Below are 23,456 nucleotides of genomic sequence, written 5' to 3'. Positions count from 1 at the left end.
TTTCAAAAACTGAAAGGGGTTTAAAGGGTTCATTTTAGTTACAAACTGTACGACTTTATTCCTCCACAGGGAGATAAACGTGTCCTGTAGATAGGATGACAGAGCTGCAGAGAGAGAGGAAAATAAATAGACAAAGCGAAGACGGATGACAGAGAGGAATGGAAGATGTGAATCAAAAGAGGCAGCTCGCCGTTGGGCCTCCATATGGCGGAGCGTTTGAATGCTGGCCAGGACAGAACAACAGAGACTCACGTCAGTTCCTCCAGCTGCCGGCTCTTGTGATGTTCTTGACTCCTGAGATGTTGAAAGTCGTAATGCAGTTGCTCCAACTCCAGCTCCTGCTTCTGGTTACAACTGAAAAAGTACAAAATGTAAAAATATTTCAATAAAACAGACGTACACATAATTCCTCTCTCCTAAAAGGAAATCCAATATTGGGGAAATGTAAAGTAAAATATGTAATACAAGGGGTTCAATCTGGAAATGGAGGTCATCAGCACCAAAAAAACATATTAGTCAAACTTCATGAACTCTCATGTGCCTTAAAAATGTTTGCTATTTAATTAAGTTCTTAGAATTTAACCACTATGCATTTTCGAATAAATATTACAGGACAACGAGAGAGGTTGATTAGCTGTTTGTAAACTGGTATAAAATGCCATTTAAGAGAATCATTGTTGACAATTGCTTGTATTGTGATGAGTTTTGTTTTGGCCTCAGCTTGACACCGACAAATGCGAAAAATAAATTGTCTTCCCTGTCTCTGGGGGGTAACGCTTCAGCTCAGTGGCATGCACCGACTTTCAAAGCGGCATGCTGACAAATGATGAGAAGGCTCAATATTTCTTTGCAGGGTAAGGATTTGTGTCCTCATAGTCACATCCAAGTTGTTAGTGTCACATTAGGGTACAGATACATCCTGTTTTAAAATAGCGCACTGCGTTTCCCCATCAATTTATTTTACCATGCTCCACTTTACTGACCCTTAAATCTTGGGCAAATATTTATTATACCTTTCTGCTCGGCTGCAAGGATCAAAATGACCACACTACTGCTTCCAGATCATTTCCGTTCTTCTTACATCCCTTCATACAGCCATTTTCAAGCTGCTTGTCCAATTCAAGCCATGTCAGCAGGACAAGCAGAGCAACCCCACATGTATTTTCATTCTGAAATCCTCTGCAGCTGCTCCATGGGTCAGTACTCCTCGACCATTTGGGAAATCTACTTTAGTTTCTCAAGGCTCTGCCCTGCAGTCTACTCCCAGACGTTCATGCTTGTTACAGAAATCTTCAAAACAAGGCACCTGAAGGGGCATGTTTTCAAGGACCCCAAACAAGGCCTGGGGTTTTTCAAGGATCTGTGGTAATCAGCAGCAGCTTCTAAAGTCCTCCCACACTGCAGTTTCCTCCGCATGTCAACCCCCACACATATTGACTTCAGACCCTCTTACAGCTACCGCAAGACTTTTTGAGAACTCATGGACTGAGACATTGTATGCCCAATTTTAGCATTTTCACACTGCATATGACGGAAGAATAGGAATAAAGATGTAAGCCTGCGGAGTGGATAAGCTTTCTGCTTTGGAGCCATGTAAAATCTGCTTTGTAATGCAACACAGTCCAGTGTCAAAGAAAGTAGTTATTATGCCTTTTCCTTGATAACCTATCATTTTGTATACTCAAATTATATCAGATAACATTTCAATCATGGGAAGTACTAAATAAGACACTGTGATTTAGGTTTTCAGCGAGTTTAAAGTGTATTGATCACAAAGTGCCTTTTATTACCCCAGATGAAATTGCCCAACAGATTACCTAAGTCATTCCTACATTAGTCACTCATAAGGAAGCTTAATACCGGTGTCTATGTACTGTAAAGCAATGCTGACTAAAAGTTACATTTAGGACAAAATGAATGAGTTTATTTTCATGCAACTGGCCCCTGCTTTAAAACACCCCTGAACTCCTATTGTCGTACCCCTGTACAAGCTAAGTATCTGTAGCCTTATTCAGTTTCTCTGAAAAGGTGAAGAATAATAATGAAGCACTGACTCAGTTAAGTCGTCGATGATCTTCTGGTTCTCATTGATCTCATCTCGCAGGCGACCGAGCTGTTTGCTGTGCGACTCACGATGTGACTCCATCTGCTGCTCCAGAGCCCTCTGAAGTATGGGCAACAAGAAGAGGGGAGACACACATACATAATGAGAGAGAGAGAGAGAGTGTACCCGGAGGTGGGAACAAAACTTAATCACAAAATAACAAGAGAGAAAAGCAGTTAAGCCTCCAGTGGACATTGTGAGCCACATGGGCATTCAGAGTAAAATCCACTGGATCGTGCAAAACCTCCTCTGTATAAGGGCTTTGACTTGTACTAAAAATAGTTTACTAACACCTTATTACTTTAGATTCAATAGTGATGACATGGAGCATTTTCCTTAATAACCTATGTTTTATAAAATAACCACAAACTGACTGACATAAAACCAAAGGCCTGGTAGTGTTGCAGTATACTGATGTGAAGCGGCTGGCTTGAGTGTGCTGTTTGCTCTGGCAGATTGGGGGTAACAGAGGCACAGGAGCAAATGTTGGACCAAAGGATCCCCAAACAGTTAAACCAAGGCATGTTAGTGCTTACAGATTTGTTGAATAATAATCACTCAATAACAGATCGATACCTTTTTATCATATAATACTGTACAAAACATTTGAGTTTTCCAGAATCATCAATCTGAGGATTTTATGCTTGTTTATATTTTGTGTCATTGTACATTCAATGCTGTATCTTTGGAGTTTGGGCATTTACTTAAGATGAGCTATTTAAAGAATGAGGAATAGCTAAACAATTTGTACAGTATAGGAAAATGCTTTCCTCTAAGTCTGAGATAGCAATATTGATACCTCTCTGTCTGATAATAATATGTAGCAGCCAGTTGATTTAACCATTACTAGACTGAACACGAGGGGAAAGGGTTATCATAGCTTTGTCCAAAAAAAAATCTTCCTACAGCACATGAAGTTCACTAAGACATTTGTTTCACATAATGAACATTTTTCCAGTTTAACATGTCAAATTATTTCTTAAAAAAGACAATTGATGAATCCATCTAACATTTAAATAACTATTGCAGCCCTACTTTATATGCAAAAACACTTGCACTCCCATTATGATGTACTGGCACCGTGCTCTGAAACATTAATGTACACTCAAAGACGCAGAGACACCCACAGCTCACTAACACCCCCACACACACCCACCCACCCACCCACACACACACACACACACACACACACACACACACACACACACACACACACACACACACACACACACACACACACACACACACACACACACACACACACACACACACACACACACACACACACACACACACACACACACACACACACACACACACACACACACACACACACACACACACAGCAGAGTGCTGAGGCGGTTTGAGGAAAAGGTCATTACATTAAATTGCTCTCACTGTAGTCATGGTTACCTTTATATCACAGGAATCCTGGACAGAAGAGTGATTCTCGCCACTGGTGACCAGTGCCATGCTCTCTAAAAACAAGCATGCACACACACACAACGGTAAGATCAAACAAGTCAGAGGGAGGACGAGAAGAGCGAAGCAGGGAGATAAAACACATTGATTAAGATGACAGAGGTGACAGTGACATGACTTTGACAGCATAACAGCACCACGCTTCATTTGACAGAGAGGTCAGCGTGACCCTACTCGTGCCTCGGGTGTGATAATACCTGTTATTGAGAACGACAGCTACTGTATCATGCTGATCTAATCTGTCAACAACTCATTGCTCTTCCTAAAATGTCCCGTCGTCTGATGATGAAATTACAGAGCTCTCTACTTTGCTGTGTTTTCAACACAACCTGCAGCACTTTGTATTTATTTACTTCTGTAATGACTCAAGGAGTGCCTGGCTTAAGTACAGACACAATTGATTTACCTGGACTTAATCCACAGGTTTTTCACAGGATATTTAGGACTTACATTGCCTTTGGCCTGATTTGTGAATTGTGTCAGTGGACCGAGAGTATCTGCAGTTAGATGGCCAACGCTCAAATGTACCATTAATCTGTTCATGTTGGGTAGTAATATGTTTGGAAGCTTAAATCTGTCAGTGTTTACCCAGTTTTTCTCGGCAGTACAGAAAGGCCTCTGGCAGAGACTAACTCTCATTGAAGCCACGCAGTGCCCGCTCTGTAGAGCCAGTGATCCAAAAACCTTCACTCCCTGCACTCCAGTTCTTTGGGTCCTGAGCAATTTACCCACAGAGAGTGTAGTCCATCGGATGACAGACCTACATATAGACAGGGATTCCTTCAATTTGTTTTAGGCTGCATCCTCTCCCAGTTCCAGTCCGGGGAAGCGGAAATACATCAACACATTGTTGCCTTTTGTTTAATTCCTCAAGAAAGGATTGTGTTTCGCTCTGTCAGAATATTAAACTTATATTTAATATCTGCCTTTGGCCAAAGTCATACATTTAACTGGATATTTACAGAGTGGTTTAACCTGCATGCTGTCCTTCACTCTGTATTTAGCAAGAATGTTCCACAGAAGATTATTATCCATCACTTCAATCGCTTTGGCACACTGTCTCTGTAAAAATGTGTGCTTTGACAGTATAGGATAAATATTATACTTTAACCTGCAGTATTCTTTGATTTATTGAATACATTATTTGTTTTGATGACTGTCGATTAGTTTTGCTCCTGGAGCAATTGTATAATTTATCAGCCATAAATCTGTTGCATAGCTTTTCTCACCGTATTGTTGTTTCCTGCTTCACCTTTGAGTCTGAATAAATGGGAGACACTCTGTTCCTGGTTTGTTATTTTGATCACGTCGGGAAAATATCTCAACCTGAGCCTGGGGCAAATACATTTTTATCACACAAACAGAAGCAAGACATTTTACATGTGCTGCGCTGACTCTGTTTATTCAATATTGATCCTTGGGGTTTAGCGAGATAGATAGATTTCACCTCAAAACAGATTCACCTACTGTTGCAAACGTCTAACATGACTGTATTTTCACATTTCTAAATACTTTTGAGGAGTTAATTGAGATTAGACATGAATGCCACTGTGGTCGTTTTGTCTGCAACAATATAGGACGGATTGCCATGACATTTTGTACAGACATACAGTTTGGTGTGCAGAGGATTAAACCCAATGACCTGCTTGCCTTGATGTAATGATGATGATGACATTACACGGTATACCTTCTTAACATCAGCGTCATTGGATTTGGCTCAAAGCAGTGATGTGCTAAAGAAAAGTCTAGATTGTCTTTACTATTAGTCTTGTTTGTTGACTGGAACGATACTGTGGTTATTTAATTATGATGGATTTTTTTACTATCATGATTACATTAGTCTACCTTGAGCTTGGAGTTTGGCCAGCTCTTCACTCAGAGAGTCATAGCTGTCTTCCAACTTCCTCTTCTTCAGCTCCACATTTTGCATGTAGTCCATCAGAGAGCGGATCTTTGCCTCGTGCTGAAAACCAGAACACAGCGCCTCAGATGCAGGAAGTATACTAATGAGCACAGGACCTCGACACAGGATTTTACTCGCTGTCAAATGGATAGGATTTACATTGAATATTTATGAACCCTTCATTAGGGATATAAATTCAAATACCAACGATAGTGGAACTCACAACATGAAGGGTTTCAAGCACTCAACAAAGAATGCACAAAATCATTTTGACAATAAAATCTGCTGATGTGTTGATGCCACAAACAGTTGAGTGACATTTTGAGCGCACTGCTCCTACTCAAAAATAAGTATCGTAAAAAAGGCCAAAGTCTTTCTGATTCAAAATGTCAATCACTCATTGGTGATGATAAATAATATGTTGCACTCTTGGTTTCATTGCAGATTGTCCTCATTTACCCCACATCAACACCAACATTTCCTGCTGGATTTACAAACTTTTTCCTACCCTGGATGTTTGAAGCTAGTTTCTCAGTCAGTCCCTCACCTGTGAAATGAGGAGCTGACAGGAGGACAGCTCTCTGCCCGTCTCCTCCATCTTGCGGTGACACTCCATCTGGTGGCTCTCCAGATGACGGCAGCGTTTCAGCATGGACTTCACCTCAGACTTGATCTTACTGATGTAGAGGCGGGCCACTGTGAACTCCTCTTCGATTGAACCGGTGATCTCCACGGGCTGAAGAAAAATGAGGTAGAGAGGAGGAGATATCGTTAAAAGAGTAGTGAAAATGTTAGCTTAAGATTTAGTGGGGACTGTTTAAAGACAGCTGGGAAGTTTGAGAGAGAGAGAGAGGCATCTTAGGGACGCTTTCTGACATTTTGTAGGCACATCCGTTATGTTAAAAGCATCATTTAGCAGATGCTCCGAAATACACTGTAAAGGACAGACTACTCCCACATATCAAAACAAATGTAAATATTATAGCTAAGATACATCAGTGGGTAGGCCTATTACATACCCCAGGTGTTATATTGAAAAAGAAAATATTCAAGGATATACTTGACTATAATGTTTAATGCGTTGCCCTCCAGCGGGGTTTCTAGCAGTAAGAAATAAGACATGATTCCTAAAATTCCACGGATTTTGCAAATGTCAGGTTCATTTAAAGAGAAAGAGAAAGAAAATCATGCATAAGCCATTATGAATTTTCCACTTTGACTTTGGTTTTAATATTTCACCCTTTCAAAAATTAGTTTGAAAGGGTTTCCCTCAATTTGAAACCGTTTGACTTTCTGCCTTTTATGTCGGCAGGTTTTTATCACACAGAAAAAGAGGAAAGGAAAAACGAATTATCAACAAGGCAGGCTTGGGAGACCAGCAAATGTTGCATAAGAAGCCTCATGATAATAATGTTGTCTCTCCATTGTCTTTGCTTCTCGGAGTCAAGATGGTGTTCTATGTCAGCAATCCAGTGTGGAGAGTTTCCTGCCTTTAAAAACAGTTAAGGGCATCTTCCCATGTGACCCGGTTGATGTTGAAGGACTTGAAGACTTGCTCGCAGACATCTTTATAATGTAACTGTGGGCGGCCAGATGACAGCTCTGTGTACAGAATGTCTCCGGGGGTTCGTCTGTTGTCCATCCTTTGGACAGGGTCCAGACAGCAGAGAGGTTGCTGCCTCTGGAGGGAGTCCTCACTGGAAAGCTGTGCTCTCTCCAGGACTGCTGTGTGTAATCCTGTCCATCCAGGTGATGCCCAGTTTGCACCTCAGGCAACACAGATGGGAGCTATTTATCCTCGGCTCTTGATGTAAGAATGGGGTCTAAGCTTAACGACCGTACAGGGATGAGCTAAATCACAGCGTCTGTGCACATGTTCCTCAGTCTAACTATGAGCTTCCTAAAGCAGAGTCTGCTTTCCCGATACAGCTGCTGAGTTCAGTATTGAGTGACATGTTATTGGCGGTGGTGGTGAGTGACAGTGCTTACAGCTTGGACCATCCATCACCATCCACAGCTCAATACAATATGTGTGTGTTGATGTTGATGAAGACAGAGGAAGTCTCGGTGCCCTGTCCCATCATCCTGGTTTTGCTTAAGCTGATGTTCTGCGTCATTCGTTTTAGCTTTCACTTGAGCAAGATTGGACAGATAACCGTCTGTCCTTGAAGGTAGGTAGTCTCCTTAAGTTGATATTCCAAAGGCTTGCCGCTTGAGAAAACTAAGTAATATAATAAGAAAGGCAGCCAACACACATCCCTGCATGACACAAACCATTTTATTTTGATGGTGTCTGATGTCGGGTTTGAAGGATGCAGAGGAGCAACCTATCTGTTCAACCAAAAGGTTGCTTCCACTCACGAGGTCATAAACTTTGTATACAAAAATACTTCATTGATTTGGATCTAAGTAGGAAGCTTTATGGAGCCAAACCTTGTTTTATATGTCATCTGCACCATGAAAAAGATCAATGTAACTACCTTTTATAGAACCTAAATCAATAAGAAAGGCCAGTTTAATATGATTTTAAACGTATGTATGGGAATTCCATGTATCTGTGTACTTTAGTCTCAAGTAAGTAAAGTGTTTTTTTATGCTAATTGCACTGATTCTTCCCAGATAGTTAAATGTTTCTTATGACTAAGGGGAAAGACTTGTGCTTGTTATTCAAAGTTTCAAGCACTATCTGTTCATTTGAACTGGTATATTACTCTGAGCTTGCATTGTGCGTCCCACTCACCAGCTTGATGTCCCTGTTCCCAACGATGGTGCTGAACTCACTCAGGTCCCTCATCAGGCTGTTGAGAATCTCAGTAATGCGTTTCCTTTGATGGCTGCTCACTTCCTGGATGCGAGACAGCTCTGCTTCTACAGCCTTGAGTTGAGCCTGTGGGAGGAGAGGAGCGAAATGTGGGATTAAACACAGAGGAAGAAGAGAGAGGGGAGGAGTTCGATAGAGGGAGAAAAAAAAATGACGACAGTGAGAAGAGGAGAGATGGGACTAACGGGATTAAATTGTGTAAAAGAAGATTGAAATAGAGGAGGATTGAGAGTCCTTTAATCCGCGAACACACACAGCTGTGAGACTCGCTTTAACCCCTGACCTCATTCCCATCCAAGAAATCAAAATAGCTAAAACGTCATGGCCGGCATATTAGAAATCAATGAACAGAGGATGAGGATGAAAGGATCCGGGGGGATGATAATGCTTTCTTTAATACTTCTCCATTTTGTACAGCAGGCTTCTAAACGATACTGTAACCTCAAATGCTCGAACACAATGAAACCATGACGCTCAATCCAAGTAAAACAGAAGAAGGGAGATGCAGTTTCTATACTAGGGACGCAAATTATTTGATCTTGCAAATCTGTGTCACAACTTTTTCTACATAATAAACATCGGCAAACATTTAATGATATTGTTGTTTTTTAAATTACCTTCACCCCATAAGTAATCCTTTACTTGCCATACCATTTTTAACTACTACATTTACACATGTTATCAATTCACCTACCTTTTAACTCTATATAAAGCCATGTATAATACGTTTTTGTTTTTATATAACATTAATTAATATAGATTGCTTAACCATAATGACTGTCTCACACACCATACTACTGCTATGTTATTTTACATTTTGAATATAATCCGGGGGTATTGGGCCTAAGAAATAGCCAGAAATGCAGAGCAAAATCCATCTACAGAACTCACCATACATTATTAGTGTGTAATTGAATAATGTAAAACTCCTCAAGTTGTCTAAACCAATTTTCCAAAACCATGTCATCTTTTCTGGCACGAGTCTGTTTCCATAGAGGTGGTGTAAAATTCATTGAAGGTGTTTCTTTCATTCTAAGTGGATTAACTATTGTCACAGATGACAGGCTTTTAATGCTGCATTTCAGCTCATGGTTGAGTCACTTTAAAGCACAACTAACCACATTCACAAATACAGTAACATTTATCAACCTCTTCATATTCATCCTCTTCATTAACTTTAAGCCCTGTCATCATTTTCCAGGTCATTTCCCATGTCAAAACATTGACTTAGCATAGAAGGATGTAAATAATTTACTGAAATAGATCAATTTCTGAGAAAGTAAAAAAAGGGTGGTTAATGAAAAAGGCTCAGTGTAGTTGAAGAAAGATTTATGGAGAGATATGAAAGGGAAGAGATGTTTTTCTTTAAATGATGAATGGACTGAATCATAAGGATATAAAATGCTTAAGTGGAAGGATGGAGGGATAAGGTGCTTAAAGGAGCAGATGAATGGAAAGACAGTGAGCGATGGTCTTTAGCAGAACAAGAGAGGAGCCTTCACTGGAATCAAAGTTGAAAACAGCTAAGGAGGTGGTGGATTAAAGACAGTGATGAATGTAATCCATTGCACCATTTTTCTAGGTCAACGCCAAAAGATGTATGAAGCAGCAATACTGCATATTAGCATAACAGCTGGGATGCAGAAAGTGGAGAATGTGTAATAAAGAGTCATGGGGGATGGAGCTGGAAAAGGCCCTGAGAGGCTGGTATAATGGGATTCTTTTTTTTAAATCACTGTATGATTTCCTGTATTCAGTTTCACATCTCGTCAGCCTGCTAAGGCGGCGTCCCTGAGTGGAAGCTATGTCCGGTGAGAGGTTAGTACAGAACAGGAGGAAATGTCCACAGAGGAGGCGTTAGTGAGATGATTGAGGAAGGAATAGAGGTTTCAGCTGGCTTCAGCAGGATACACTGTGCAGTGGGTCGCTACATTGTCACCTCCTTCCATCTGTTCCTGGAGCCCCTTCGGAGAGATAGAGAGGGAGGAGAGGACGCCGGAGCAGATTGTAAAACGGTGCATGAAATATTGAAGAGGTTTTAAGAAGGTGAATAATGGTCCACTCAGCCAGTCACAATAACTTCATTAAGGACTGAGCTTTGCCAATGGTCTTTCTATTACCTTTATTTCTAAAGTAAATTCCAGTGCACTAAGACCCAGTCGCACACAAATGTTGCTCATTCTTTTCAAAGGCTGACAATAAATATGTCTGGTGCAATACATAGACCTTAAAATGATTATTTTAATAGAAGCAGAATGTCATTGATAACTACATTTCACAGGCTTCTGCAAATAAACTATGCCAGATGTAATTAATAATAACTCTGTCAACACTGAATGCTGTCCTCATGTGAACAGCTATTCAGTCAAAGATAAAAGGCTTCTGAAGAGAGTTTATGAAATAACTTTGACCGTGATTAAGACAAGTCAGACTTTCGCTCTTGGTAGCTATACAGTTGTTAATAGTTGATACGTGATCACATTAACAACTAGCCACATTTTCAAGAATGAATTAGTTCATAGCTGTAGCTGTAGCTGCATATAGTATGAGGGTGAAGTTAGGCTGGAGCTGAAGAAACATCACTGCTGTCGTTTGAACAATACTTGAGGCTTTCCTTCAAGTTGTTGATTATTAGTTTTTCAAACATGTATCTATTCATGACCGCTGGCTTCACAGTTTATAAGAATCTCCTCTCTTATCTTTCCTTTTACAAAACTCTCTAATGCAATTCGGTATCTCTCTAATTGCATTTTGCACCAGTTGCTCTTCATATTCTTGAAAGACAGGGTTTAAAATGGAATAGATTATTTTATACCTAAAAACTCATTTTTTCCTTTTTCCTAATGGGCTCTCCTCCTATACTGTAAATGCACTTTAACACAGTGTGCCGTTTGTTCCAGCCTTAATCAGTTAATCCTTCACTTTTGCTGCCTCTTTGTTTATCTTTTCTCTTCATCATTCCTCCTCTGTTAGACCATTTTTAGCTGTACTGTTCCTTCTCCTATGTCGCATAAAACTGAGCCTCCAAGAAGAAAACACCCACCACTTTCTTGGCCAGCTCTTCAGCCAGCAGCTTCTTCTGCACACTCCTCTCCTCGACCTCCAGGCTCCTCTGGTCGTAGTTCACTGCCAGCTCCTCCAGAGCCTGGAGGACTTCTTTCACCTCGGCCTTGGCGGATTGATTCTCTGTCTGCAGCCTGCCGAGGTCTGACTGCACCTTCTCGCTGTCACCCCTGGAGGATGCCAGAAGCTGTGCAACACAGAGATACAACAACTTAATAGAAACTGATTTAAAAAGTGACAGAGAAATTAAATTGTATAGGTAAAGGTAAAGCATCTTCTTAATTCACATGGCAGAGCTGCTGGGTTTTAATAAAAAAAAGTATATCTTGTTAATAACAGATAAGCCTGACAACAAACCCTGCTTCTTAATATAAGTGTGAATTAAAAATTAAAACACTTTTTTTAAATCTAAAAACGTTCACATGATGCTGTAAGAGAGGACATTATTCGGCCACCTTGGTGTTTCCCTCTATGTGTACTGCTGCAGCCCATTGTGGGCAATTTGACTGAATGGATATCATTACATGTAGATGTGTCTCTTCCCCAGGTACCTGCATAATCACACTGCAGTATACAGCTTCTGTTTTGCAAAATTAATGTGAAATGATGTTACTGTACACAAGGCTAAGGTAGTTACCATCAAGTCAGATCAGCCCACAGCGGAGCCCATTTTCGGATATAAATTAAGTAATTTTGCAAATGTGAAGTATTTTACTTGGAAGTGTACTACATCCCAAAGCTTGCTTCATGCTGTTTAGCCCACTGTGTATCCACCTTTGTTAATACATGCTGTAAATACTGTTTAAGATTACATTTGAATGGAGTCTTTTAATCGCTGTTCTTCAAACAAGAAGCATATCGCCTACAGGCGGGCAAACCTGTTTACATTGTTGAATGTTCTAAGGTTTCTAAATGTAATGTCAATGAGACATGCTGATCCATAGTTTTTTAAAAGCGCATATTAGATAATTGTAGAGCTTTTGTTTTCTGAGTATTAGCTACAATGTGAGCCATGCTGAGTAAAATGGGAAACAATGGTCTTCATTTCTCATTTCCACATCAGGTCACACGTGGCACGCCTACTCTATCTTTGTATTGATCCTTTACTACAATCATTTCCATCTGTGCAACCACATGCAAAAACACTTACGATCAAACAATAACCTTTTAGGTCCTTCACGTTCTTTCTGGCATCTGAAAGGCTTTTTTTTCAATTTTCTCAATTCATTTCAAGGTCAATTTAAAAAAGCCCTCACGGCTGAGTTCTAGTCAAAGTGTGCTATTGATTGCCACAATGCAGCTTACCTTGAGATGTTTAACCAAACTAATGAATAGATGTACTGTAAAAATATAGTATTTTACCTCCTCCTGGTCGAGCATCTGCTCCTTCAGTTTCTCCACCATCTGGCTCTGGTGATTGATCTCATCATCCTTGAGATGCAAAAAGGCAAAGGAAGTATAAACATTTGATTTAGAGAGTTATGTATTACACAAACACTGGTACAGTACAGATTCTCTGGATACTACAATATTGTGTACTTTTGGGTGCCATGTCAATCATAACTATACATTCTGAGCTTGTACTGTACTCAACTCCATAAATGTATAGGAACACATCTAATTAAAACCATTAACAAAATAGCAGTAGATTAATAAGGATGTGATCAAAAAGCTGTGTACCGTAGGGGGAAAGAATGCTCTCTCAATGTTAACTCAACTACCGTCAACCAGAAACAACACATGTAATATGACAACTATCATCCTGTGTATACACTTACAATGTAACATAGAATAGCCTGCATCAGGTGTACAGTTAATGTATAATATTAGTAGATAAACAAATATGCATCCTGTAAGGGAATATTTCTGTCTTACGCCTAAGTGACAAAGAATAATTCTTCCTTACTCCTAAGATATTTAACCGTATTCTGTGTGTTGACATTTACGACCATCCCTGCTTCTAATCTCCCGTAAGGAATGTGTTAATGCAGTCGTATGTTGATACCAGGTGTTATGGCCTGACCTGGTGGGCACAGGGGGGGTTTTACGACTGTGAGAACGCTGGTTTTCTAAGCTCCACAGATGTGAGAGACATCTCCTGTGTCTACAGATGTTTACGCCCATCCCCAATGTGCGGATTTGACTTTCTATAAACTAGTTAAAAGGTCTATAGAGAGATAGGCTGGGCAGAATTGACATGGCAACCCACCAATGCAGTCAGAACCTTTTGCTGCTGTGACTTGTGATATGAATTCTCCGGCCGTTGACTTGTAATAAACATCATTGTTTGACATCAAATCTCCAACTCTCCTCGTGTCTCTCTGAGTCCTGACTCTCCATTACTGCAGAAGTTTCCCTTACACATCCAATTAGATTATCCTGTACAATAAGTGCAATACACCTGAAAATGCCTGCTTGTATAATGATGTAAGAAGTCTTATATGTAACTGAGCATCTCATGAGCATTGTAAAGCTGGTTCTGCATATGTATCTGTTTATCTGTTAATAAAAACAATGACATCATACACTACAGCACCATGGAGAACAGCACACATGAGTACAGATGATATGTAAAATAAATAAGAGCTTTAATGCCATTCAATGTACAACATTGCTTTTTCCCCAATGACATATTCCTATGCGTTGCTACATTAGTCACTACTATGCGTCTGATCCTGAATTCATTCAAATGAATAATACATGTATGATATCCTCTTTGTGTGCATGTGTGTATACCATTACAAATATCTCATCCACCGAGTTTAAACAGCTCTGCATTCAGGCTTATATACACAGTCTATAATTCATGCACACAAATGGTCCCGATGTTACATTCATTTATCACCTTATCATCCATCTGTTTGTAAAGCTTGCGGATCTCCGCCTCATATTTCTGCCGCTCCTCCTCAGAGATGTGAACCACAATGGAAGAGGCAACAGAGCAGGGGCTGCAGGGGGTGCAGGGACTGCAGGGGGTGCATATGTCTGGAACGGGCTCCTCAGATTCAGGAGGAACCAGGGGGACGTCTTCAGGGCTCAGTTGCTCTAACTCGACAGCCTCACCTAAGAACAAGAGACGAAATATTGGATTTTTTTGTAAATGTGTTTCTGAGGTACGACCATGTATTAATGCATAAAATGGATAAGAAGGGATATCTTTAGCATGTTCTTTCCTTAGTCCTGAATACTTTAAAATCTCAGGTTATTTATATTTCTGTTCCATAAAGTAGCTGTTCTTTTCTACAGGCTCAACGTGCAGTCAAAAACACCAGAACTTTATAACAGTATGTCAGTTGTTTCATGCTTTGGCTAAGACAACAACAGTATCCTATGACGAAGACGAGGGGAACCATTGAATGCGGAAATCTGTATTTCAATTGTGTACAAGCCTTTAATGTGTTTCATAACACACAGGAGTAATAGCTTGGACTGACAGACACTCTGGACTGTAATGTGTTGTGATTGTAATTCTCCTCCTCAGGCAGCATCAGGAGGTTTATGCTTAACCATTTCAGAAGTTTACTTCCACCACTTCTCTGTGCCTCCAGGATTTAACAACACTGCTTTGACCGATATATTGTAGCTGGAGTTAAGAGGATCAATCGGGAAATTGAGTGGTTAGGTCAAATGAATCCATAGTTAAAACAATCTCTTCTTGTCTAGTTGAAGGTGTGTTAACAGATCAGCCTGGTTCAATGCAACACAACCCTGAAATGGTTTCACACTAGATCTCCTCTGTGGAGGGAGAACATCGAGGAGAATAATGTATGAGACAGTTGTTCCTGCCTTTGGGCCATCCTTGACTAAAAACAGGTAATGTAGGACATGTTGGAAGTCGAACACGTTTTACTCAGGGAGGTCCTGGCCTGAGGTGGGCAACAATAAAGGGAGCAGTGTTGGGGCAAACATAATGCCAAAATGATGATTAGGAAATTAAAAGCAATACATTGTGAGAGAGAGGGAGAGTGTGTGTGTGTGTGTGTGTGTGTGTGTGTGTGTGTGTGTGTGTGTGTGTGTGTGTGTGTGTGTGTGTGTGTGTGTGTGTGTGTGTGTGTGTGTGTGTGTGTGTGTGTGTGTGTGTGTGTGTGTGTGTGTGTGTGTGTGTGTGTGTGTGTGAGGGAAAGTAACTGATGAAGATGTAGCTATAAAAGGAATCATTTTCAATGATAGCTGTTCAATAAAGATGTGTACAGCATTAAAAACAAATCAGGTGAAGCATGGAGAGGATGATCTACAAGTAATACGTCGGACAGTATTCATTACAGAGTTGAATGTCAACCGATCACGACCCTTCAGTGCAGTGACATTTGAATTAACCTACAGCCCAGAAGGGGAGGAGGCCGAGGAGTGTGTGTGTAGAGGGATGGATCAGTGCTTCATCAGAGTGTGTCCTGACACAGTGTGTGTGTGTGCCGACACAGAAAAGAAGCGCAAGTTAAGACTTTTCTGTAAATGTGATTAACCCTTGTCGCCTCGTGGATTACTAATACATGAGGATTCATAAAACATAAAGCCTCCAGCATGTCGTGCCTTCAGCACAGTGAGAGGGGAATTCAATTATACAAAGTGTAAAATTCTAAAAATAAAAGCCAGAAAGGGATTTCTAAGTGTTTTGGGCAGAAGCCCAGCTAGTCTTTTTGGCTGCTCTCCTCCAATATCAACACTGGCATCTTAAATGTGCACTTACGTTGTCTGAAAAAGAATGTCTGCAGGGTTTTTACATTTCCATTCCTGCTAGTAAGTGCCTTTACTATTGTGAACTGCCTCTGGTATAGGGATTATTTTTAAAGGTGACCAAGCTTATCATTGTTAACAAACATTTAAAAGAAAAATAATAAGAGTGCTGGTTTATGATCATTTTTGCAAATCTGGAACCTTATTTCATTCATTTTATGACATTCATACAAGTAATTTAACAAGACTAAGTCACGCTATCAGCATCATGAGGTTTTACTTTTTCTATCTTTTTTGTAAGTATTTTAAATGTAAATGTAACATGTATTACATATGCCACAACCTTTAGCCACAGTCACTTTAGTTCACATATGTGTTTGAATTGTATCCTCATCTGCCCCTTATCTACTCTATGCTCTTTTTGGTTGGATGCAAACTTGATTTCATTGTGCTATTATGTGTAATGACAATAAAGTTGAATCCAATCTAAGGCCCGGGTGCCAGTATTTTATCTCACAAATATCCTGGCATTCATTCCTCTCACGCATGCCACCTCTTAAATTCCTGCTGCCAATGTTTGGTTCTCCAAACTGGATATCAGCCGTTAGCCTCTCTGTTTGCTGCTGTCTCTTTTTAAATCAAGATTCCTAGGCACCTTTAGTATGTTCATGCTGCTGTTACCAGAGCCCCTTCACCTCCCCATCCCCACACAGAAATCAGTTGTATCATGTTATCAGCCTCAGCAGGATAATCAGCAACCACCTCCCCAGGGATCAGACACCTTGGGGTAGATTTACCTTGCTGCCACTATGGCCAGACACCCCTAGATTACAAATCCACCCGTAGAGTCGAAGCCTTTCTGTCAAGGCTTTACTATCACATTGAATTTGTTATAAAAAAGCGCTTAACCATAACCTCTCGTGAGTGAAATAAGTGATTCCAAACATCCTATGTGTAACAACAACTTTTATGGGAATCCATTAAATAGTGGTTTTGTTATTTCAACCCTGATAGGCTGACCAACCGCTACCCTGCTTCTGTGTCTAAAAATATAAACTTGTTATTAATATGACAGTAAGAAATGAATGCGCTGTTAATGGCCAACATGTCTGGGCAACACATCTCACAGTTCTTTGGTGGCAGAAGACTTAGATATTTCATGTGTTAGTGAGCTGCACACGTGATTTCAGTGCCAGTATTACCGTTCTTCCAGCAGTGCAGCTCAGTCTCCAGTCTCTGAACAGTCTCCTTCAATAACCTGTTTTTCTCCTTTTCCTTTTCGTACTTCTTCTTCCACTGCTCTGCTGTGAGCTCAAGGTTCACAGATACAGTATTTCTGATGGTCTTGGCTCTAATTGGAGGGATGCAGGGAGAAACACCAGCAGAGAGTGAAGGAAGGTAACAGCGTGAGAGGAACAGGGTGTGAGCACCACATATAGAAAAAGGGAGAAAGGAAAGTGTGAGAGAACAGAGAAACTGTCAACAAGCGAATTTCAGCCCTGGCTGCTCAATGAAAATGGGCTCGCATCTCATTAATTGGTATGCAAATTGGGTTTCAGCCAACAGTGTTTGATGGTGCATAGAGGAGGGAGGCAGGAATCCAAACTGTAAAAGCACTTCAGACCTCTTAAAATACATCAAAAATAGCAACATACATTTCATAAGAGGAGAGAGTACAGTATGTGACCATAAATTATTTCTCAATCGTGACGCATGAAGATGGCATCACAGAGTTAAACATTCATGATGCTACAGCCACAGCACTCGGCTGTGAAACTCACATCATTGGCTATCACTTCATTTCACACTTCAGTGAAAAAACACTGTGGTCCTCCATTCATTTATTCACTCCATTAGCACAACAAACAGCCTTATCTCAAGTTGTGTCATTACATCAGAATTGACTTAATAATTTATTTGGGTAGTGCAATGATGATAATCAATCTTCAGATGATCATAAAGTCAATGTTGATGGCTACACAAACCTAATATTTGTGGACCTTTATCTCAAATAATACACTTGCTACGTTGATAATGGGAAAGTTTGAGAAATATTTGTCATATTTCATGACATTCAATATATTTAATATCATGTCATCATGGTTTTGGTGTCATATTGACTTTGAGAAAGATATTAACCGTGGTGTTAAAAGCTACCGTGGCTGGCAGAGGGAGATATGAGACCAACTCTTCTGTTCAGTCAAATTCAAATATATGTCACTCCTTCTGCTCCATCATACATTATTCATTTCAACCAACACTCTTGTGGAGAATGGAGATGGATAAGGATGCTTTTTTCACAATCTTTCTATCTGATTTGCTTTGTGAGCAATAGGAGCGGACAAGCAAAACAAATCTCTGCTTCTGGGAAAGCATCTTGCCCTTAAGTTTACTAAATGAATATCTTTAAGCATTCCCAGCACGATCAGAAACCACACGTAAAGTCTGTCTCCAGAGCAGGGCGCAGTTCATCAAAAACAAAGTTGGAGGCAGAAGTATGTCAATAGCATATCAGATTTGAACACATTTCAGCTGAAAAACATCCCAACAGGTGCAGCTGAGCGAGACAGAGATGCACAGTGCAGCAGCACAGCGCTAGATAGCAGAAAGGTTGTTACCGTTGGCCGAACATCAGGGTGGATTTGGTCTCCACATCATTGTAGCTGGACGGAGAGCAACAGATGAACATGGTGGTGCGACAGTTCCCGCCCAGTGAGTCCTGTAAGATGCGAGTCATTTTGCTGTCACGGTACGGCACGTGAGATTTCTACAAAGACACAACGAGGGGAAGAAAGAACAGACAGGTAGAAGAGGATTAAAAGCCTCTGGAGGACATCCTGAAATGCTGTTATATCTTGCAGGTGTTTTCTTCTCCAAAACAAAAAAAATGTGTGGTGAGCGTCAGTGGAGAGCAAAGAAAGAAGACATTTCTCTCCATTTTCTGATTCATTCGCAGTGTTCCCTTCCTTTGTATTGCCTTCAAAAAGACATTTATGTCTTCGTACATGAATAAAGAATGAATACTAGTAGATTTATGAAGTGTTTTTGAGGTGTTTACAGTCTATAAACCAATCCATCAGGATCATAGGGATACCTGAGCGTCCTGAGTTATATAATAATAGCCGGGGAATATTTTGTATTACTATGATGGACTGTAGAGTTGGCAGGAAAGAGTGTGTGAATTTTCGAGTTGAGTAAGGTGACATGTGGAAATAAGTTACAAGCAGTAGCAATGTTATTGATAATGGAAGACAAGAGTGTTATTATTATTATTATAAGATTATGCAGAACCACTATTACACATTTATTTAACCTCTATTGTCAATGTTTTTTTTATTTCTTGTTTTCTATAACATCTTCCCATGACAAAGATGGTAGTGTTACCATTATAAAAAAATATTTTTGTTATGACAAATATAATACGATAAAAGGAACAGTTTGATATTTTGGGACATTCGCTTTCTGCTGACGGTCGCATGAGAAGAAATTCTGAAAGCGGTATCATTTACTCTCCTAGGGACACTTGTCTTATTTACTGTGTGTAATTTGGCTGGGATCGACCTTGAACACATTTCTATTCTTCCAATCTAATTCCTTAAGGTAACACTCAATTTAAAAAAAATGATGTTAAGGGTTATGCGAAACACAAACAATTAATTAGACAAGTCATAGGCAGCTACAATTCTTTAGCAGCCTGATAGAAAAGATAATAATATGAAAAGTGTCTCCACTGTACCGTTCCCTCGGCCAAGGCTGAGATGACGTTCCCCAGCGCCGACAGAGACCTATTGATGTTCTTGGCCTCATCGAGCACTGCTCCCTCTGCACCTGTCTTACTGACCTGACACAGATACACACACACAGGAGGAGTTAGGTAAGTAAGTACTTAATCAGCATACAAATGTCAATGGGAGAACCACGTTTACTTGTATGTAATGTTTTATCTCCAAAGTCTTGCAGTCACTTTTAATTTCCTGGAATAAAAAACAGAATCCGCAAGTTTCCAGGAAATAACTTTGTCATTAGAAGTTATTGCAGGGAAAATCTGGTACTTGTTTAAGGGGAAATGCAATTAAGTACAAATTACAGGGACAAGCAGACAGTGATCAGCTGGTCCACTACCAGTTAATCAATTATGATGAATTGCCAGCTGAACCAAAGGATGCCTTTAATCAATGCACAGCAGTTCAGCTGAGCATGCACAGATGTGAAATGTTACGCAAGCATACACACCCAAGTAAACTTGAACAACTGTCTCAAAACTTTTATCCATGTTCCCGATATTAAGTCATTTAAATTACATTTTTCTTTTTGGGGAAAACAGAATGATGGAAATGAAAGACCTGTAAAAGGAAACATTCACCCATTGTATTGTACATTTGTTAAAATAGCATAAGAAGCTTTTAGAAGGTTTATGCCAAAAATACTGAAATAGGAAAGTCACGCCGTGTTATAATCGTCATGGGATACAATTATTTATGGCGAGATAATGAGCTTAATTATAGAAGAGAGCAAAGTATATGCTATGTTAGCCTTCTGTGAAGCATCCACCAGCTTCCTGTTCAGTCAATAATATTTTGTCTGAGTCTTAGAAGTTATTGGAGCTCAACCGTTTCCTCTTTCACCTCCAGGGACGACCAAAACAACTTACGGATGCAGCATCAGCACTTATTAACTCCAAACAGCTGCCGTCAGCATCAATCCAGATCTTCTCCTCTAAGTGCACCCAGTTCTTGCATCAATACTGTCAACAGTAGACTACAGCTAGGTGTCAAGGGTCATGTTCTGCCCTGTCTTTAAATGGTTTTAGTCCGTTTTTAAGAGAATGTCATGGAGATAAATGGATTTATGGATGGTGCAGTGATTTCATCTAAAAGGCCTTGGAACAAGCACACACTTAGTTGTTGGTGGCTCCTCTCAATTTGACTTCTGTCTCGGCCGAAAAACCTCCTTTAAAGCTTTTCTGAACCAATAAAAGCAGAGTTTATCATTTCAAAGAAGGAAAAGGTTTGTGTCTCCATCAGCGAAACTGATTGCATTGCTTAAAATGAACCCACACAACCCTGATATTGCATCAGCAACGGACTAAACCCTAACAGGCAGATTCTTTTTAATGTAGACTTCAATAAAAACAAAGTGCAGTGCTATAAAGTGAGTGCTTTGAAATGCTTTAAAGTTCAGAGCTTTACTGCGTTGTTTATCTGATTCTTTGATGTCTGAAAAACACGTTTTGTGAGAAAAGGCATAAATCCTGCTGACGGTGAATGTTGAGAATATTTTGCCGTGATAAGCCCTACTTTTAATGTTTCAGAAAAGAATCCCCATTTGTCCTACCTTCTCACTCCCAGCGAGGTCGACCAGGTACAGCTTCCCACACAGCTTCTGCTCTGTCTCCACGTTCTCTTGTTTGATGTTTATCAGGAAGATGCTGTGACTGCGGGAACTGTGCTCATTCATGTCTAAAGTGTAAAAAGGAAGGAGAGGCTTTAAATCACACTCTTTATATTGAACGTCATTCAATTCATCACTTCCCATCGACAGAGTTGTTAAGCTAGTTGTTCCTTTTTGCACCTCTTCATGCTTTTCTCACCTTTGCACCTTGAAGTTTTCCTACTTTCACTGTGAAAAATAAATCTCACACAAAACGTCTGACAGAGTGAGTGTCAGGACATAAAGAAGATCAACAGTGTGACTCACTGGTGACAGCAACGTGACGGCTGGCCTTCCCTTCATCTATCACATCCATCACTTCCTCGGGACTCGTCACAAAGCGCTCCGTGCAGCCCTTAGTGAAGAGAAGACGTGCAAAAGTTTATATGTGCAATAAAAATAACCATACACTCCACATCTACCAACAAAAATACTGCATCTGCTGATTAAATCATTTTTAATTTGCACAATATATAAAACACAGACACACGAACATGAAAATGGTTTGACATTAACTTCACTTCGAATCTATAACCTTGAAATGTATCGCACTGTTTTGTCATTTGGGGAAATGCGCACATTTGCTTTCTGGAGACTGAGGTAATTTTAACAAATCCAACCTACCAGCATATTATATTTGTTTGTTTTATACACACAAAATAAAAAATGTGGAATTATGGAATCAAACACATGCAACCATGGAAACATCTTTAATAACTGTAATATATACCGGGTTGCTTAATCCTAAGAACTGCAACAGGATTTGATTTGTAGATTTGATTTGTTTTTGATCTGTATTTTTGAAAATTATGGAACTTTTATAGTTTTAATCTTTTTTTTTGCATATTGTTTATTGTTTATTATATTATAACTTAGTACTTTTTTAGCATATTGTTGTGTTGTTTGTTTATTATATTATAACTTAGTACTTTTTTTTTACGCATTTCAGATATGCAACACTAAGCTGTCTGTGGCTCTTTCCTTCTGTAACGCTGCAAATTTCGCCTCTGTGGGACTAATAAAGGCATTCTGATTCTGATTCTGAAACAAGTGAAAGGGAGTTACTAGTCCAAGAATTGTCTCAAGTCATTACCTAATTTCAACATGAGTTTGCATAGATTAAACAAATCCAAGATATAATATGTTAAATTATCTTTAAAAGTGCTGGTTGGCTAATCTTGACAAAACCCTTAAGCTAAAGCAAGCTAATCGGCCTCTGCCTTGTTGGTTATATTTAAAAGAATATATGAAAGCAGTATCAAAAATCATTTTACTTTCCAACAGAAGATGAATAACTGTATTTCCGAAAATGTCAAACTACTGTTTCCTTTAAACATACACCCATAACACAAACTATAAATACACAGTAAAAGGAGAAAACTCAAACTGAATCATGTCAAACGGTTGCTGACTCACCTTCACGTAAGGAACTCTGTGTTTGTCTTCATGCACCGACAAGTTGGTTTTGGTCACTAGGATTTGAGAAAAAGAGGTCATTGTTTTACCCAAAGCATTATCTGCGTGTGTACGTGTGAGAGCAAATAAGCATCTGCATGTGAATGTGTTTTAATTCGACCTGACTATGCTCTCTTAGTGAGTCAGACTGTGCTAATGCTGCGTGAAAAAAACATGTCACTCCATCTATGAACGATATTTATGGAACTGAACTTTTCTCGTCGTTGAGAGGTTAAGAAGATGACTCTGCTAATGTCAGCTAACAAAATGAAAGAAACACTATTTATTGCCTGAGTGTCTGCATTAATCATCTCACATTTAAAAGTCATATAATGTTGTTGATTTTTTAACTTTCCCTTGATTTTGGAGACCGTTTTTCCCCTGGAGACTGTGTGCTTGTGAGTATCCGTGCCGTTGTGTTTTATCGCACTATAGCCACTTTCTCCTCTTCGGAAAACCTCCACAGGGTGTTGTTCTCTGTGCTGCCTCGTTTCATCTCACTTGTTTTCTTCTGTTTTGATGTT

At 39.8% G+C, this 23,456-nt stretch overlaps 1 protein-coding gene across 3 annotated transcripts in view; it reads right to left on the bottom strand.

Moving 5' to 3' along the window:
• kif5ab (kinesin family member 5A, b) overlaps nucleotides 1-23,456 on the bottom strand; it is a 65,558-nt gene that overhangs the window by 16,414 nt on the left and 25,688 nt on the right. For all 3 annotated transcript variants that reach the window (XM_079683127.1, XM_079683128.1, XM_079683126.1), the window contains exons 6-20: nucleotides 22,894-22,949; nucleotides 21,745-21,832; nucleotides 21,382-21,506; nucleotides 19,784-19,888; nucleotides 18,666-18,814; nucleotides 17,250-17,398; nucleotides 14,219-14,436; nucleotides 12,736-12,804; nucleotides 11,354-11,560; nucleotides 8,230-8,376; nucleotides 6,037-6,225; nucleotides 5,432-5,549; nucleotides 3,518-3,582; nucleotides 2,055-2,164; nucleotides 253-354 (exon numbers count right to left, since the gene is read on the bottom strand). In XM_079683127.1, the coding sequence (XP_079539253.1) occupies nucleotides 253-354; nucleotides 2,055-2,164; nucleotides 3,518-3,582; nucleotides 5,432-5,549; nucleotides 6,037-6,225; nucleotides 8,230-8,376; nucleotides 11,354-11,560; nucleotides 12,736-12,804; nucleotides 14,219-14,436; nucleotides 17,250-17,398; nucleotides 18,666-18,814; nucleotides 19,784-19,888; nucleotides 21,382-21,506; nucleotides 21,745-21,832; nucleotides 22,894-22,949 (1,897 nt within the window). The remainder of the gene's footprint in view (nucleotides 1-252; nucleotides 355-2,054; nucleotides 2,165-3,517; nucleotides 3,583-5,431; nucleotides 5,550-6,036; nucleotides 6,226-8,229; nucleotides 8,377-11,353; nucleotides 11,561-12,735; nucleotides 12,805-14,218; nucleotides 14,437-17,249; nucleotides 17,399-18,665; nucleotides 18,815-19,783; nucleotides 19,889-21,381; nucleotides 21,507-21,744; nucleotides 21,833-22,893; nucleotides 22,950-23,456) is intronic.

The sequence above is a fragment of the Notothenia rossii genome, assembly GCF_949606895.1.
Source record: "Notothenia rossii genome assembly, chromosome: 5".
Taxonomy (NCBI): Eukaryota; Metazoa; Chordata; class Actinopteri; order Perciformes; family Nototheniidae; genus Notothenia; species Notothenia rossii.
This window is presented reverse-complemented; position numbering and strand designations above follow the sequence as displayed.